At 35.6% G+C, this 16139-nt stretch overlaps 4 protein-coding genes across 7 annotated transcripts; 2 read left to right on the top strand and 2 right to left on the bottom strand.

Moving 5' to 3' along the window:
• Positions 1-831: 831 nt before the first annotated feature.
• On the top strand, positions 832-3596 carry LOC108474213 (glyceraldehyde-3-phosphate dehydrogenase 2, cytosolic-like). The gene is made up of 11 exons (XM_017776146.2): positions 832-1044; positions 1137-1237; positions 1595-1710; positions 1819-1918; positions 2090-2236; positions 2322-2382; positions 2460-2557; positions 2709-2851; positions 2992-3075; positions 3206-3295; positions 3413-3596. The coding sequence occupies exons 1-11, from the start codon at positions 1017-1019 to the stop codon at positions 3456-3458; spliced, it is 1014 nt and encodes a 337-aa protein (XP_017631635.1). The 5' UTR covers positions 832-1016; the 3' UTR covers positions 3459-3596.
• A 1121-nt stretch (positions 3597-4717) lies between these two features.
• On the bottom strand, positions 4718-13654 carry LOC108471072 (uncharacterized). 4 transcript variants are annotated; one of them, XR_001869453.2, is made up of 12 exons: positions 13094-13654; positions 12921-12996; positions 12333-12538; positions 12151-12237; positions 11966-12058; positions 11551-11705; positions 11331-11415; positions 11017-11103; positions 10832-10937; positions 10403-10504; positions 10141-10311; positions 9159-9650 (listed from the first exon to the last, which is right to left on the bottom strand). XR_001869453.2 is itself a non-coding variant. In XM_017772648.2 (12 exons), the coding sequence occupies exons 1-11, from the start codon at positions 13406-13408 to the stop codon at positions 10144-10146; spliced, it is 1494 nt and encodes a 497-aa protein (XP_017628137.1). In that variant the 5' UTR covers positions 13409-13654; the 3' UTR covers positions 9159-9650; positions 10141-10143. The 4 variants fall into 4 exon arrangements, 1 of the variants encoding a protein (XP_017628137.1); XM_017772648.2 differs by having other exon boundaries at positions 10818-10937; XR_008274535.1 differs by lacking the exon at positions 9159-9650 and adding an exon at positions 4718-5277 and having other exon boundaries at positions 10403-10937.
• Positions 6101-8834, top strand: LOC108471025 (uncharacterized). The gene is made up of 2 exons (XM_017772587.2): positions 6101-7210; positions 7292-8834. Exons 1-2 carry the CDS (start codon positions 6500-6502, stop codon positions 8603-8605), a joined length of 2025 nt encoding a protein of 674 aa, XP_017628076.1. The 5' UTR covers positions 6101-6499; the 3' UTR covers positions 8606-8834.
• A 513-nt stretch (positions 13655-14167) lies between the features above and the next one.
• LOC108473106 (mitochondrial pyruvate carrier 1-like) lies at positions 14168-15390 on the bottom strand. Its single transcript, XM_017774666.2, has 5 exons — positions 15262-15390; positions 15007-15110; positions 14842-14896; positions 14579-14714; positions 14168-14498 (listed from the first exon to the last, which is right to left on the bottom strand). Exons 2-5 carry the CDS (start codon positions 15097-15099, stop codon positions 14444-14446), a joined length of 339 nt encoding a protein of 112 aa, XP_017630155.1. The 5' UTR covers positions 15100-15110; positions 15262-15390; the 3' UTR covers positions 14168-14443.
• Positions 15391-16139: the final 749 nt, after the last annotated feature.

Raw genomic sequence — 16139 nt, 5'->3', positions numbered from 1 at the left:
ACAATTAGCGTTAGAGATTTTAGATTTTGGTTGATAGATTCATGACCTTCAAAACTATTTTGTTAAAAAAAATTGTGAAAGAGAAAAAGAATGAGAGCTTTTAATTGATATATGCGGTGCAAACATATAAGTCCATAAAACAACGAGCCATCAACTTAAATGTAAACTTTCAAATAGTTTAGTGACAATTTTATAACTTTTTAAACTCGAGTAATCAAAACACCAACTTACTAATAGTTTAGTTACCTTAAATGTAGTTTACCCTTATATTTATAAACTTCCAAATGTGATCCTGCACTAATAATATTTTGGTAAAAAGACCTCTCCAATCCCTCTTAATTTTAATATTTTGCACATTGGTCCATCTAAAAAATTTGGAGCAATTTAATACCTTTCAATTTTGAAAGTGAGCAATTAAGGACAATTAGGCTCAACGTTAATGTTTTCTGTCAAAGTTTAGAGATTCTGTTAATGTGGTCCCAATTTAACAAATTTAGCTTGCAAGATTTGTGTAAATATGTAAATGTTTAGGTTACATTTGTTGAACTTTTTAGAATCAAGACCAAATTGACAAAACATGTAAAGATTAAAGGTTGAATTTGTTGTTATACCATTCAAAAATTATGTACAATTGATGAAAGACATTAATACCATAATTAATTGTCCTTAGTTACTCACTTTTAAAATTAAAAGGGATTAAATTGATCCGATTTTTTTGAGAAGGGGCCAATTTACTCAATTTCAAAATTGAGAGGGACTGAAGGGGTCTTTTTACCTATTATTTTCAGTTTTTTACCATTTCCAACGAATCAATCGACGGTTACTAATTTTTGTGGTCGCTACTTTCCACTAAAAATTTCCGTCTATCAGTTGTTCCTTCATTTAGGTTAAAGTCCTCTCATAAATAAACTACCCTTCTCTTCGTATCCTACAGTTATCACTCACTTAGCGCTTCACTCTCCGATCTCTCTACTCCTTTTATCGTCTTCATTAAGGTTTGATTTCGTTTCTCCGTCATGGCAAAGATCAAGATCGGAATCAATGGTATTTATTTTTTATTCTTTTTTGGATTTTATTTTGATTTCATTTCCTTTCACAAAATTGTGATCTGATTTCTTTTTTGGTGTTTCGTGAAGGATTCGGAAGGATTGGACGTTTGGTTGCGAGAGTTGCTCTCCAAAGCAATGATATTGAGCTCGTTGCTGTTAACGATCCTTTCATCACCACTGATTACATGGTTCGTTTACGCACATTTGTACTTTCCTTTGTATTTGCTTGCTTGCATGTTAGTTGATCGGTCCTTTGGATTAAATCTCGTGTTGAATTTCTTTTAGTAGATGAAGAGCTGATCTGGAGAAGTGATGATCGACTTTAATTTTCTTGATTTGAATCTTACATTTTCTCGCTTACCTAACAGACATAATATGTTTTAACTGGAAATAATTTAAATTCAATTTATTACAGATTATTTATAGATGATCTGTTAACTATTATACTTGTTTTAAATTTTAAAGCCAGAGAACATATTGTTTATTGTTTGAAGTTTAACTTAATAGTTTGCTTATCGATTCAATTTGGTGATCGTATTTTACAGACCTACATGTTTAAGTACGACAGTGTTCACGGTCAATGGAATCACCATGAACTTAAGGTGAAGGACTCAAAGACCTTGCTCTTTGGCGAAAGGCCTGTCACTGTTTTTGGCATCAGGTGGTATTATGTGTTCTTTTTAACAGAGATTTTGTAATTTACTTAAATATCGTTGTGATTTTTGTCACATATAAACTATTTTATTGATTTGTTTACAATTGATGTTAGAAACCCTGAGGAAATCCCATGGGGTGAAACCGGAGCTGATTATGTTGTTGAGTCTACCGGTGTTTTCACTGACAAGGACAAAGCTGCTGCTCACTTGAAGGTTCGTGATAATACCTTGATAATATGTTTATTTGATGGCTTGGCTATATGAGAAAATTTACTGGAACTAACATGTCTATTGTTTATCCGGCCCAATTAAAGTTCTGTGTTTTGAACTGATTCTTTTCTTCATATTTTCATGTTTGGTATTCTTATCCAAAATGTTTTTTAGGGTGGTGCAAAGAAGGTGGTCATTTCTGCTCCCAGTAAGGATGCCCCCATGTTTGTTGTGGGTGTCAATGAGAAGGAATACAAGTCTGACCTCAACATTGTCTCCAATGCTAGTTGCACTACCAATTGCCTTGCTCCATTGGCTAAGGTAATAATGATTTCTCTTATTCTTTAGAAGCATTGGGTAAACTTTTATCGTCAATGTGTTACTTGTTCTGTAAACATGGTGACAGGTCATCCACGACAAGTTTGGCATTGTTGAGGGTCTTATGACCACTGTCCATTCGATTACTGGCAAGTACTTACGATGTTTTAGTGCTTCTTGTTGCAAACTTGTGTATTGTTGAATTAAACTAGTCTTTTTAATTTAGCAACCCAAAAGACCGTTGATGGTCCATCAATGAAGGATTGGAGAGGTGGTAGAGCTGCCTCCTTCAATATCATTCCCAGCAGCACTGGAGCTGCCAAGGTATATTTTGGTTGTTAGATTTTCACATGCTAGTACCTGTATTTTACCTTTGAATGAATGAGTGATTATCAGCATTAGGTATCTATTATATGATTAGTTGCTGGAATTGAATTGTGATGGTTGATTGCGGTGTTATCTTGTAATTGTATAGGCTGTTGGCAAAGTTTTGCCAGCATTGAATGGCAAGCTCACTGGAATGGCTTTCCGTGTTCCCACTGTTGATGTCTCTGTAGTTGACTTAACAGTGAGACTTGAAAAGGCTGCTAGTTATGAAGATATTAAGGCTGCCATCAAGTAAGGATTAGAATGTTTTTAACTTATAATGATAATGGCATTTCAACCTTTAGGGTTCACGCCTTAAGTTGCCCTTACGGTATTTTCATTATTAGACAAATTATATAACACAAGTTCTTGTACGTCTTTTGTTTGTGTAGGAAAGAATCTGAAACCAACTTGAAGGGAATTCTTGGTTACGTGGATGAAGATTTGGTCTCAACAGACTTTGTTGGAGATTCCAGGTGCGAAGCTACATCCCTTTTGCCTTTTGTAATGTTGATACTTTTTCTCGGACGTGGGAGTTTTACGTATCTAATAACCCAGGAACTGCAACCAGGACTAAGATTATATGGTTCTGTTTTGTTTTAACAGGTCTAGCATTTTCGATGCCAAGGCTGGAATTGCTTTGAGCGACAAATTTGTGAAGCTTGTTGCTTGGTATGATAACGAGTGGGGTTACAGGTATAAACTATACATATCCTTATTTTTATAGCTCGATAATACTTTTAAATATCAAACTCGTTTATGGCTTCTCCTTTGCTGCTTGTCTAATGGCTTTCTTTCTTTTTTTAATTGTAGTACCCGAGTGATTGACTTGATCAGACACATGGCTTCTGTTAACTGAGTGATTTTGGTGTAACAGTCATTACATCATGTATTTTTAGCCTCTTTCTTGAAGCTTTTGGGAAACTGAAGAGATTTTCTTGGAAATAATAGAATTGCACGGGACATAAATCAGTGAACCCGTATGCATCTTTTGAAACAGTTTTTATTTTGTTTAAATTGGATTTTTATTTTGATTGTTAGCGTAAGTTCTCAACTTTTAAAGGCAAGTGATTTGAGGCTGGTGACGTTTGTGCCAAGAGATGGTGAGAGAAAAGGTGCTGAATCAACTTTTAATGAAAACTGTAAAGATGCAGCTGACCAAGATGATAAATATCACCTATAACAACGATTACACGTGTACAGTAAAATCATGAATTCTGCTTGTCATTCTTAACGTTTTAATTTGTATGAATAATAATAATGGATAGTAAAATGTTTTGAGAGGAAATTGACCTGACAGCGTATCCATGGCAGCAATTGATATTTTTTGGGGGGGTTTAATCAATTATGAAAATTTTTGGTAGAAATAAATTTTAATTTTCTATATATATATTATCAGATAAAATTATATCATTATATGTTAATTTTCGAAAGAATATTAGATAAAGTTGGAATCAAAAGATCTGTGCTCTATTATCATATATGCTACGACTATCCTCTAGATTATTGGAGTCGTGGTGATGAAGGGACTCAGCCATATTCACTCCTACTTTTTGACATTGGGTCCATTCCATTATTGGATATGACTACATGAGCCATTGAGACTGAGCAACTTCATATTTCGGTTCAAAATTCATGAGCCTAAACAAGCCCAATTTTGGTCCAGTCCAATAAAAATCAATTGATCTCCATTTAATTTTATTCCAAATCTAGAAACAAAACCATTTCTTATTTTTTGAACTCCTCCCCCCCCACCCCCCAAAAAAAAAAAAAATCTTATTTTAACTTTTTTCTTTCCATTATACAATTTTTGACATAAATTTTGCAGAGATGCATAAAAATCAGATCGGATGAAATCGTCGAGAAGTGTGATTATTGGCAAGGACTAGAGGAGGCAGTTAGGATAGGGCCAAGCAAGTGCAACAAATGTAGGCTGCCGACCGGGCACGCAAACCCAAGAAGGGCTCTCAAGGGGCAGCCAACGCTGCTCCAAAACCATCAATTCTGTCAGCCGAAGAAGTCAAGTCAGCAATAGTAGTTGGTCGGGACCAATATATAATCAAGGACGGAGCAGTTCTAAAGATCATATGAGAATAGCAATGAAAAAGTGCGTCTGGATAAGGGATGATACCACTAGTTCTATAACGTTAGATAATCTAATTAAATATCGGTCGCAGTCCGATAATCCTCATCATTAAAAAAAGAACACACACGTCTGTAGAGGATTGTTGCATAGCTGCTAGTGGTACCCTTTCTATTTACATTACATTGAGCTAAAAACAAAAGATTGGAAATTATGAGATAAAGAGTTACAGATCAAATCACATAAAATCTACTCTCTACGTTAAATATACCCCACATTTCAAGGAATCAATTGGTTGTTGTTGCATTCCTCTCTGTCTCCTCTACTCAAATCAACACATTTATCATGTACGGCTACTTTCCATGTGCAATTGAAAGGTTCATTGCATCAGTCAGTTGGGTCCCAAGTCTCTAATATTTGCCATTGTAACTTTAAGTGGAAGTCAGAATCCGCAACTTCCTTTACTTTATGTATGCAATGAGACATCCAATAAGTTTTTAAAATCCCAAAGGAGATTTGAGAGACCAATTGGTGTGTTTTCTGGCAATGTGAAGATGAGTTTCATAATAATGGCCATTGAAGGTAAGAAAGAGACCTGTAAGAAGATAATTTAAGAACAAAACAACAATGGTGGGAAGCATGAAAATGATACAAAAGCACAGCAAGGGATTTGACATATCACATGCATTATTGTTGATAAAGCAGGGAACCCCACTCCTCTATTTTCAGCCTTTTTCAATGTATTAGTAGCCATTAAAACTATATATATATTGTTAAAAAGCTGCTTTTCACATGGCATTCTTTGCTTTCGAAGCTGTGAAATCCAAGTATTTTTGAGTAGTTGGATATGGTTCCACCTCACCATGTCTTAATTTTTATCTTTGAAGTAACAGATTATTCTAGTTTCAATCTTGAATTTGATCTTGCATGTTAACTTCTTTAAAGTCTAAACTTAAAACAAAGGTCTTGGAATCCAAACTTTACAGCAGAAGGTGACATTTTTGAAGCCTTTCACTCTTTATGATGTAAAATTTTCAAACTCGACAAGGTTTCTCATAAACCAAACCTTCAAAACCTGAACTTCTTCTGTTAGCAGATCTGGGAAAATATATACAAATATAATTACAATAATATAATTACAATAATATCATTCTTCAATACTTCCAAGTTTCTCAAGAGTTCAGGTTAGAAATTTAAAATTAAGTTCCTCAACTGTCAATATCATAGGAGGAGAAGAAAGCACTTACATAGTGGTAGTGGTAGGGGTTGCCCTGTTGACTTGAATCAACATTAGGCCAAATGTGTGTTAGAAGATTAACTACATTAACTACCAAATTAATCAATAAACTTGATGGACCATTACACAAATGGTAATTAACTAAATCTTAGATTAAAGTAAGCAGAATTTACCTACTTCATAATATTTGAAGATTAACCGATATGATCTTGGAACAGTTTATTATTCCAATTGAGGAACATACCATCCTTTCATGTTCTTCACCTTTTTGTGAGACTGATCATTGGCTATTCCCTTTCATATACCATCTTATAGTTGATGTTGTTTATCATTAACTCTCAAACTCTTGGCTATCAAGACTAGAAAGAAAGCATTTATTCACTGCACATGCTTTCTTGATCTACTTCATTTCCTTTTCAGGGTGTTTCAATGGTTTTTTATGCTGGTAGTTCAACTGCTTGAATATTTTCATTAATGAAGCTTTAGTTTCTTACAGTGGTTAGTTAAGCCTTTTTCCCTATTTGAGCTCTTGCTTTGTTGCATTGAGTCCAGTAGGGCCTTTGCTTTGTTAATCTTCATAATGCTTCCTACATACTTCCCTCTTCGCTGGGAAAGCACTGGAGACCAATGGTGGTATGCTTCTCCCATTGATTGGGCAGCAGCTAATGGCCATTACGACTTGGTCAGAGAGCTTCTACGGATCGATGGGAATCATCTCATCAAGCTGACCTCTTTGAGGAGGATCCGCCGGCTTGAGACTGTATGGGATGATGAAGAACAGTTCGATGATGTTGCTAAGTGTCGTTCTGAGGTTGCTAGGAAGCTTTTTATCGAATGTGAATCGAAGAAAACAAAGAATTCCCTTATCAGGTGTGGCTACGGTGGATGGCTTATGTACACGGCTGCCTCAGCCGGAGACTTGGGTTTCATTCAAGAACTTCTTCAAAGGAATCCTCTACTTGTTTTCGGAGAAGGAGAGTATGGTGTTACTGATATTCTTTATGCTGCTGCCAGGGGCAAAAACTCTCAGGTTTTCACGCTTATATATGACTTTGCAGTGTCACCGAGGTTTATGACAGCAAATGCAGAAGGGTTCAAAGAGCACATCAGGGAAATACCTTCTGTTTATAAGTGGGAGATCACAAACAAAGCTGTTCATGCTGCTGCTAGAGGGGGAAATTTAAAGATTTTAATGGAGCTTCTTCATGGCTACTACAAAGATATATTGGCTTATAGAGATAAGCATGGTTCGACCGTATTACATGCTGCCGCTGGCCGAGGCCAAGTCGAGGTTAGGCTCAAGTATTCTATGTTTATGTTAGTGGTTAAGTTTCATTACCTTGAGTAATGCAAGCATTGTTTCATTTTATAGGTGGTTGAAAACCTCGTTTCATCTTTCGATATCATCGACTCCGTAGATGATCAAGGCAACACCGCGCTGCATATTGCGGCTTATAGGGGCCAAGCAGCCGTTGTTGAGGCTTTGATTCGTGTGTCTCCCTCATTGATCTCCGTAAGAAACAACGCCGGGGAAACATTTCTCCATTTAGCGGTGTCTGGTTTTCAGACCCCAACTTTTAGAAGAGTTGACCTACAGATCAATCTTATGAAGCGACTGGTACACGAAAAGAAGTTCAACATGGAAGACATTGTTAATGCTAAAAACAATGATGGAAGGACTGCACTTCACTTGGCTATCATTGGGAATGTCCACAGTGACCTGGTTCAACTCCTTATGTCTGCACCATCAATTAACGTGAACACCAGTGATGCGAATGGAATGACTCCACTTGATCTACTTCGACAAAGGCCGCGTTCCGCTTCATCGGATATGCTTATCCGACACTTGATTTCAGCCGGGGGAATGTTTGGTTGTAAGGACCACACTGCGAGAAGAGCCATTGCTTCACACTTAAAGATGCAGCATGGAAGCAGTCCCGGAACTTCTTTCCAAATATCGGACACCGAAATCTTCTTGCATACCGGTGTTGAGACTACACAGGATGCTTATGATGCTAATGATCCCAGTAGCGGAGGAAGAAGTCGTTCATACTCAATTGATTATGATTCTGGTGATGAAAACAGGAAATCATCAGTCGATATAAAACCGAGTTCGAAGAATAAGGCAGCACAGAGATTGAAAAGTGTTCTCCGTTGGCCTCATATGAAAGGAAAAAAACCGAAAAGATTGAAGAAATCAATTGAAGGTTGCTCTGAAGAAACTCCAATCCCACTTAGACAAAGATTTTCAAAGCCTTCATCATCACTTCCTAACAACAAGAGAACACTATCCGTGAGGAGTAATCAATCCAGTCCAATTGCAAAGAAAAAACTTGCATCAGGGATTATGAAAGGTGTTATGCAAGACATGCCGCAGTTAACGATTCAGGGAAGATCTCGATCGAGTTCGTTCTCGAGGTCATCCCTTTCTTCTCCGAGCTCATTGGATAAACAAAAGGGAATTTTCACTGAGGATATTGGTGGACCATCTTGCTACATTCCAAGTACTGATGATGAAAAACCAAGTACAATTGAGAAGCAAGGATCAAACAAAAAGGGGTTAAAGAGACAGTATTTCTGTTTTGGAGGTTCGGGCCTGACTATGAAAACCACAGTTAGCAGGCAGAGGCCGAACCTGAACCTGAACCAGACTACTGTAAATCCAGCCATGGCCTCAATGGCTTGATATGGTTGTCTCTGACAGGAAGAATTGGGTCCTGAAATGATCTCAAGACCAACAATCTGAATCCATATAGGCAACAACTTACAAAAGAAGAAAGATCAGCAATATCTGCATCTTGCTGTCTGTTTCATATATAACAATTATATAATAAAATAAACTTGTATGTGGAAAATAAACTTTTATGTTTCTAAGTAGTTGATATGATGAAATCTGAAGTTTTAGACAAAGAAAAGCTCATTTTAGATTGCATATAAGCATATAAACCTTTGTATGAGAAAAGGTATAAACCAGCCTATCTATTAACTCATTTTATTGGGTATTCAAGTCATTGGTTATAATATAAACAAGCTTGGAGTCTCTATGAATCAACTGAACTAAACATAAGGTTATAATTAAACTGACTTTTTTTCAACTAAATGTTTGTTTCCAGTCGATCTATTATTGAATATTGTAAGCTGAAAAAGGCATCAGTAAGAAACTTCATGCTTGTTTTACTGTTAGAAGGTTTCAGCACATTGATCCCAGAAACTGAAGAAATGTGGGAGAGATAGAGAAGTGTCAAATTTAAGACTGCAAATTATATGAATTAAAACAAGATACAATGTTTTTTTTTGAAAAAAAATAAACATAAACATAACACGAGTATACAAATTGCCAAGTTAGAGTCAGCTCTAATACAAATTGAGTTAGAAGTGAGGGTAAATTCAACAAGTGAAAGAAATCTGATTAAAAAAAAGGGTCATCTAAATCTACAGTTACAAGAACTGGCCAACATTCGTGGCCGGAATTATTCTATGCAACCGTTAGGTGAAGATTCTTGGACTCTTTCTCTTCTCTGCAAGACTACAGCTAGAAGACACTCTTGAAGTTAATATTTATGTCGAAGAACCATTCACTAAAGGCACACCATGGCATCCGATAGCTCGGAAAAGAAAAACCATGATACTCTCTTCTAAAACCCTATTGGATCCAGCAACAAACTTCCCATGTTCTGTTTGAGGTGCCAATTCTTAAACCACCTGATGTAGTACCCAATGTCAAAATGTCCCTGCATAAGTATTTGGACACTTGCCATTGTTAATAGATTGTCCTTGTTGCTCTAGGATTAAGATGCTTCTATACATTTTTTTTAGTACATTGTAAAAGAGTCTAGAGCTTCTCAAGCACCCCCATTTTTTGAACATTATTTTTTGATTTATAAAGGCTGGAAGAATCATGAAATGCGATTGGTTATACAGGGACAGATGACAAAGGCCAAAGGGTGCTAGTAGATTCAATTTTTAGTTGGCTGGTGACCATGTTACTCGGACTCGAGTGCAAGTGTTGGACACATGTAAATGTCTAATATGGTATAATCGAATTCTTTTCAAGACTTCCATGTATTTGGAATGTCCTTTTTAAGATTTCATCTGAGCAATATAGGCTGCCAGAATATACACTGTTTTGCTATGTTACAATTGAGACAAGTAATTCTGAAGAAAGTTCATTCCAAATTAACAAGAAAATGAATTAGAAGTACAGAGGGTGAGTGGAGATACCTTTCATTTCAACAACGGGGCATAAGGTGCAGGGCATGGAGACACAGTGTGATCAGGTAACTCATCTATCAGTTCAGTTGTTGCTTGCAGACAAGCATGGAGAATTTTCTTCTCCAACCTAACTAGCTCAGTGGCAACTCGTCTCCTGGGATTCAAGTTAGGATCTGACAACTAACATAACAAAAAAACATGTTAATCAAAACTAACATTCCATTACTTCAGATCTAAACGTCAACTTGATCAAGACAACAACAAAAATTACCAATGACTCATCTTCGTTCAGTGTAGTAAGGTAGCCAGCCAGACGTCTATTGAAGTAATCAGCAAGCTGGTCTCGCACTGCTCGTTCCATACAGGGACTCACCTATTATGAAAAGTATGTCACCAGAATTTTAGTGGAGGAAAAAGGAATTTCACTGGTTCTAAACTAATATCTGGATTTTAATTGGTCAATAAAAGGTGCAAGTAGAAACAATTTTTCAAAGGAAGAAAGGGCCACTGCTGAAAACCTTTTTTTCTACAAGTAATGATCTTTCTCAATCACGTTTGTTCAGTCATCTAACAGAATTAGCTGGATTTCAATTTGAGTAGGACATAAATCTTAGATTCAATTACGATTTAGTGATGCAGTTAATAAAGTATGCAAATAAATAGCAGTTTGCAATAAACAAACTAACTGGGCACACTGGACCTTGAGAAGAAAGAACAGATTGCATCTCAGAAGGATCTGAAACATAGCCCAATCGCAAATATGGAAGCATATCAAAAACAGCTTCTTTTTCCTTCCCTGCATAAACCTGCAGCAGGCACAAAGTAAGATCAAAAGGATAACATCCTACAAATATAATCCAATTAATACGAGGTTTGAGTTAATACATGAAAAACTTGAACTGATAGTTTGCCGTTTCTTTGAACAACCAGTCTCTTGTCCTGATATTGAGGATCTTCGGTATTCAAAGCTGCCTGAACATACAGTAAATAAAAATATCAACATGGTTGAATGAAAAAAAAACACAAAATCTCAATCTCATCAATACCATATCCCATCACTTCAATAAATCAATTTTTCAACATATATTAGACATTCAAGCACAGAAGCATAAATATCTTTTCATTCATTAAGCATATTAGCATGGTTGACAAAGGAAACTATGAAATTGCATATACAAGTTAGAAAATCCAGATTTTACCTCAACAACCAGGCGATCATAAGAATTATCATCATCAACAAATCCGTAGTTGATGAGCAGTTTTGAATTTGGCTGTGGTCCACACCTGAATAGACAACAAATTCACCAATGTCAACTTTTGTTCTGAGCGATAAAATTTCATTGCTTTGATGCTAAAGCATGACAGAGAGAAATCAATGTTATGGACAAATAATAAGACATTATATGTTTATATTTATACCAGACAACAATGGGTTCCCCAGCCTTACATGCGCGATCAACCACTAGTTCAACAGCACCATTAACAGCACTTAACATTGCCTTGCAATTGCTTCTGTAAGCTAGCAATGGGGGTCCAAGAGGAACCAATGCAAATCTCTGAGCCAAAGGTACTTTCTGAGAAAAAACAAGTTTTCAGTTTATCATTCAAACATATTGTTTCAAAATTTTCAAGAAAGGAGAAAAAAAAGAGGGTTTCGGTATACGTAAAGCTATCAAGAAGGTTTAGCCAATCAAGTTTTTAAAATTTTACAAAACGCAAACCATAAAGACTACTGCCAGAGAATAAGTCAGTCATATCCACAAGGGTTGAAAACATATTTCTCGAAAATTAGGGAAAATTGGAAAAGTTTATAACCAGCTAGAGAGAAAATTACCTGTAAATGCACCACACAAGACTGAACAGCAACAAAAGCTTGTTTGAAAATCTCAAATGGAAAAGCCTCAGTAGGTATATCATATGGATATTGCTGCAATGCAAAGAAATAAGAAAACATTTACGATCACGCTCTGAGCTCTAAGATTCAGAAATGAAAAACGAAAAAAGGATGAAATACAATACCTGAAAGAGAGACCCAGCCATAAACCAGACAGTATCAAGCTCATCATACTCTCTTTTTATTCCTTCAGCCCTTTCAAGAACTTCGGCCTAACTTATGCACAATATAGAACACAGTCATGAAACAGTAAATCGGGTATAGAAAAGGGAAAGCGGATAACAGAAATTTGTGTCATCCTTGGTACCTTAGTGGGGCTACCAGTTAGGTAAGCCAATTCTTCCTCTGACCATAGAAGGGGAGATTCCACAGCCAGCTGGCCCCTTCCTCGTTGGCGATCGAGCTCTCTAATATAGGGATACCAGAATGATTTCTTTCCTTGCTTCTTCTCATACATTAAATATAAAGCTAAGCATGCCAATTCGGACAACTTGTTCGTTGTCAAAAGTTCAGCTGTAGGCAAGTAAACATAATTACAAAACCAAATCAAGTTGAAAAAAGAAAAGAAATTTGCAGCAGTTTGTGTTCTCCCTTTTCCACTCAATTTAAATCTACAGTTAAATATAAACATAAATGCATAGATGTTCCACAAGTACTGCAAAGACACGTAAGCTCGCAAAACAATTAAATCCTACTTTATAATTTCTTGTTTTGAGAAATTTACATGGAAACTGTTGTAACAACGGTCTTGACTATCATCCAGGGCCATAATCAGCTTTACAAGTTGAGAGAAAAGAAAAACAAAACAATGTCTATATATGAACCAAGTTTCCAATATTGAAAAGAACATTCAGTGCTTTATAAAATGTTCAACAATTTATATAGTGCACCTTACCAACAGTCTCGTTTCCCAGCACTCTCTCAAGCGTAACAACCAATGAATTGGGCACCGAAAACGCCACGTCACCTGCCTACAAAACCCAGAACAGGGAACGCGAATTTTACAAAACCCCATTAATAAAAACAAAGGAAAAAAAACCAAAAAAAAAAAAAAGCTATTTTAATTACCGGAAGATCGTCGCTGGCAACGACATAATGTACAGGCATATGCTTCTCATCGTGTGAAGTGCTCTCATTGAGCACAACTTTACAACGGGGCAAGCCATTTCTGTGCATCCAAGATTTCAAGTCCCCAAATTCATCATCTTTCTTGCTGCCAAGTTCCTTTATTGAACTAGCCACAGCAGTATCCGAAGCCGAAGCTAGAAAAAGAATGTTTATTTTTCGAGGGAAGACTCTGGGGTTAGGGTTCTTGAAGAATGGACGTGAAAGGTGAGGTAAAGAAGGAAAATTGAATTTGTTATGCAAACAAGTGAGCTCCATTAATAAAGTCTCTTGACGGAAGTAAAAGTAAAAGCTAGGATTTTAACTTTTTGAATATATTAGAACTGGAAGAAGGATTTAGGGATAAGAGAAGACGAATGGGGTCTGAGGTTTGAGATTAAGTGGATTGAATTGGAGGGAAGCAAAAAATCTTTGGGCGTTTTTGTGTGTTTTGACCAGTAGATTTTGAAGCTACTCAAAATACCAAGAAACTACTTCCGACTGGGTTTATCACAAATTAACTAACCATTTGAAAAATAATTATTTATTTACAAATAATAAATATTAAATTAAAAGTATTTTATTTTTATATAAAACTTTTAAATATTTTTATTGCATCATAAGTTTATCATAATCTGCTTTTTCTATTTATTTATTAATGCAATTGAAATTTTATTTCTTCATTAATTGCAACTATTCATTTCCTATGGAATTTTTAAAATTAGATTATGTGGCATGATATGGGTAAGAGAAAAAAATTATATTAAAATTTATGTAAAAACTAAATGAATAAATATTTTATAAATATATTTTTAATATAATTTTATACATAAGTAATGTTAAAATTAGATGGTCACATCATGATATGTGTGAACTTTTTAAAAGAGTAATAATATAATTTATTTTTATAAAATAATAATTTTTTGATTATCTCCCAAATTGGATTTATACGTAGCTTGAGTGGTGGATTTGGTGGCTTTCTTTTAATGTTTTTTTCCTTAGGATTAATATGGTTTCACTGTCGATGAAGGTACTCTGTCTTTAATTTGTATATCTTTGAGTTTAATTTCAATGTATTGAGACTTTTTCTTCCTTTCTTTGTAAAAGTTTACAAATCAATGAATGCAGCTCATCTTTAAGCTAAAATATTAAACAAACCATAACCAAGCGAATCAAAGGTTAAGTAGCGCAGATAAGCTATTAAGCTTTGTTTACTCAAGCTTTATAGAAAATTATACTTCATCTTGTTGAGAAAGAAGCAAATTTTACAATAGAGGCTTTATTGAAGATCAAGGTGTAATGATCATTGTGGTACTAGTCATCTTTGTTGCCGTTTGGTGCCTCAGTTTCATCTTTCTTCTGTGAATTCCTGTAGATAACAACTTAATTTTATTTATATAAATTTTGAGTTGTGTTTCTCTTATAGTGCTTAATATTACGAAGGCTTACTGTTGAGCCTTGATCCAACGGGAGAGCTGATAAAGCTGCACGGTTTCATTACAGGCATGGCAGACAAGAAGATGGAGGTTGCGTGGCTGTACCACCCATGCAAACCTCATGAATAATGCTGAGTAGCCGCACATTACTTCAAAACACATCAATCACTTTAATTTAGCAACGTATATCTATATTACTGGGATTAGAGTTGGATATGGTAGGAGTAAGTTTGAATTAAGAATAAAAAAAGGGGTCAAACTTAGAGATTGGCTGACCTGCAGTCATGTTGCCTGATATCACTTCTGGGGGTTTCTTGGTGTCTAAAAATGCCTTTAAAAGAAAGAAAGCGATAGGCACAAGAGTACTTGGATTAATCTCGTAGAAATGACATAAAACAGCAATGAACTATGTAGAAATGGATTTGAGTTTGTAGCAAATACTGCAATAGGGAGGCTCCAGTTGAAAACAGGGCCCCAGAAATGAGTTGTTTTAGGGCCAATGGGACTGTTCACAAAAGCTCTTAACACCTCCATTCCTCCTATTTCTGCAAATGAAAATCTCGTTTGTAAAACAAATAATAACGAAACTGAAAAAAGCAAAAAAAAAATACAAGATTGTATCCCCATATAACAATTGTTTCTTTCCATTATTGAAAATTCATGAGCACCATAAAAACACATACAAACATATCTTACCAAAATATGACTATTGCTGCAGTTTGATGAACCCAAAACTTGAATAGGCAATAGTCAAAAAATGATAAAATGTCTTCCCAGAATGTGGAGGATATATACGAATATTCAGTAGTAGAAAGATTCAATTGCGAGTCCAACAAGCAACCATTAACTGACAATTTTTTTTATAATTTTACATTTTTAAAGTAAATTACTACAAAAATATTCATTTAGATCCAAGTGTATCTTTAATCCTTGTATTTTAACCAAAGTAACCAAGACTTCTACTTCTTCCCCTCAAATCTAACTTCCTTCATGTTACGTTCCTTCTCTCTCTATATATAATTGAAAATGACAACTTGTTTATCTTCCATGTCATTTAGCTTTTAACACTCAACAGCTTTCATAGAATAATAGTCAATGGCGGCTCCTTCATCACATTAAATATAATCAATGGCGGCTACTTTATCACATTAAATTTTGTTTTTCCAATCTGATCAAATCCTTGAGATAAGGTTTTCTTGCCAGGTTTAGTATATATTTGGAATATGGATTGGCTTTCATGAATTATGCACTCACATTCACCCACTCTACCGGTCTAGCTGCTCAACATTGTTAGAGGATGAGTATTCACTCGGTACAGTTGATTCGGTTATATAGCAATAATCGATTAAACCGACCAGCCATATCACCACAAGCAGAGGAAATAATGTACCAATCTCTAACTGTTTGTAAGGTACTAACAATAGTTCATAACAATGGCTGCAGTGGAGATTGTCTAAGGTGTTTCAGCTGGCACAGACTGATAAAATACCTGTGAGGTGATTTTATGGTGGAAGTTCGTGCCGGATCAGTAGTTCAGCCCGGAAAGTTTTGTAGCTGATTCACGTGCAACCCAT

Source organism: Gossypium arboreum, chromosome 11 (genome assembly GCF_025698485.1).
Source record: "Gossypium arboreum isolate Shixiya-1 chromosome 11, ASM2569848v2, whole genome shotgun sequence".
In the NCBI taxonomy this organism is placed as follows: Eukaryota; Viridiplantae; Streptophyta; class Magnoliopsida; order Malvales; family Malvaceae; genus Gossypium; species Gossypium arboreum.
This window is presented reverse-complemented; position numbering and strand designations above follow the sequence as displayed.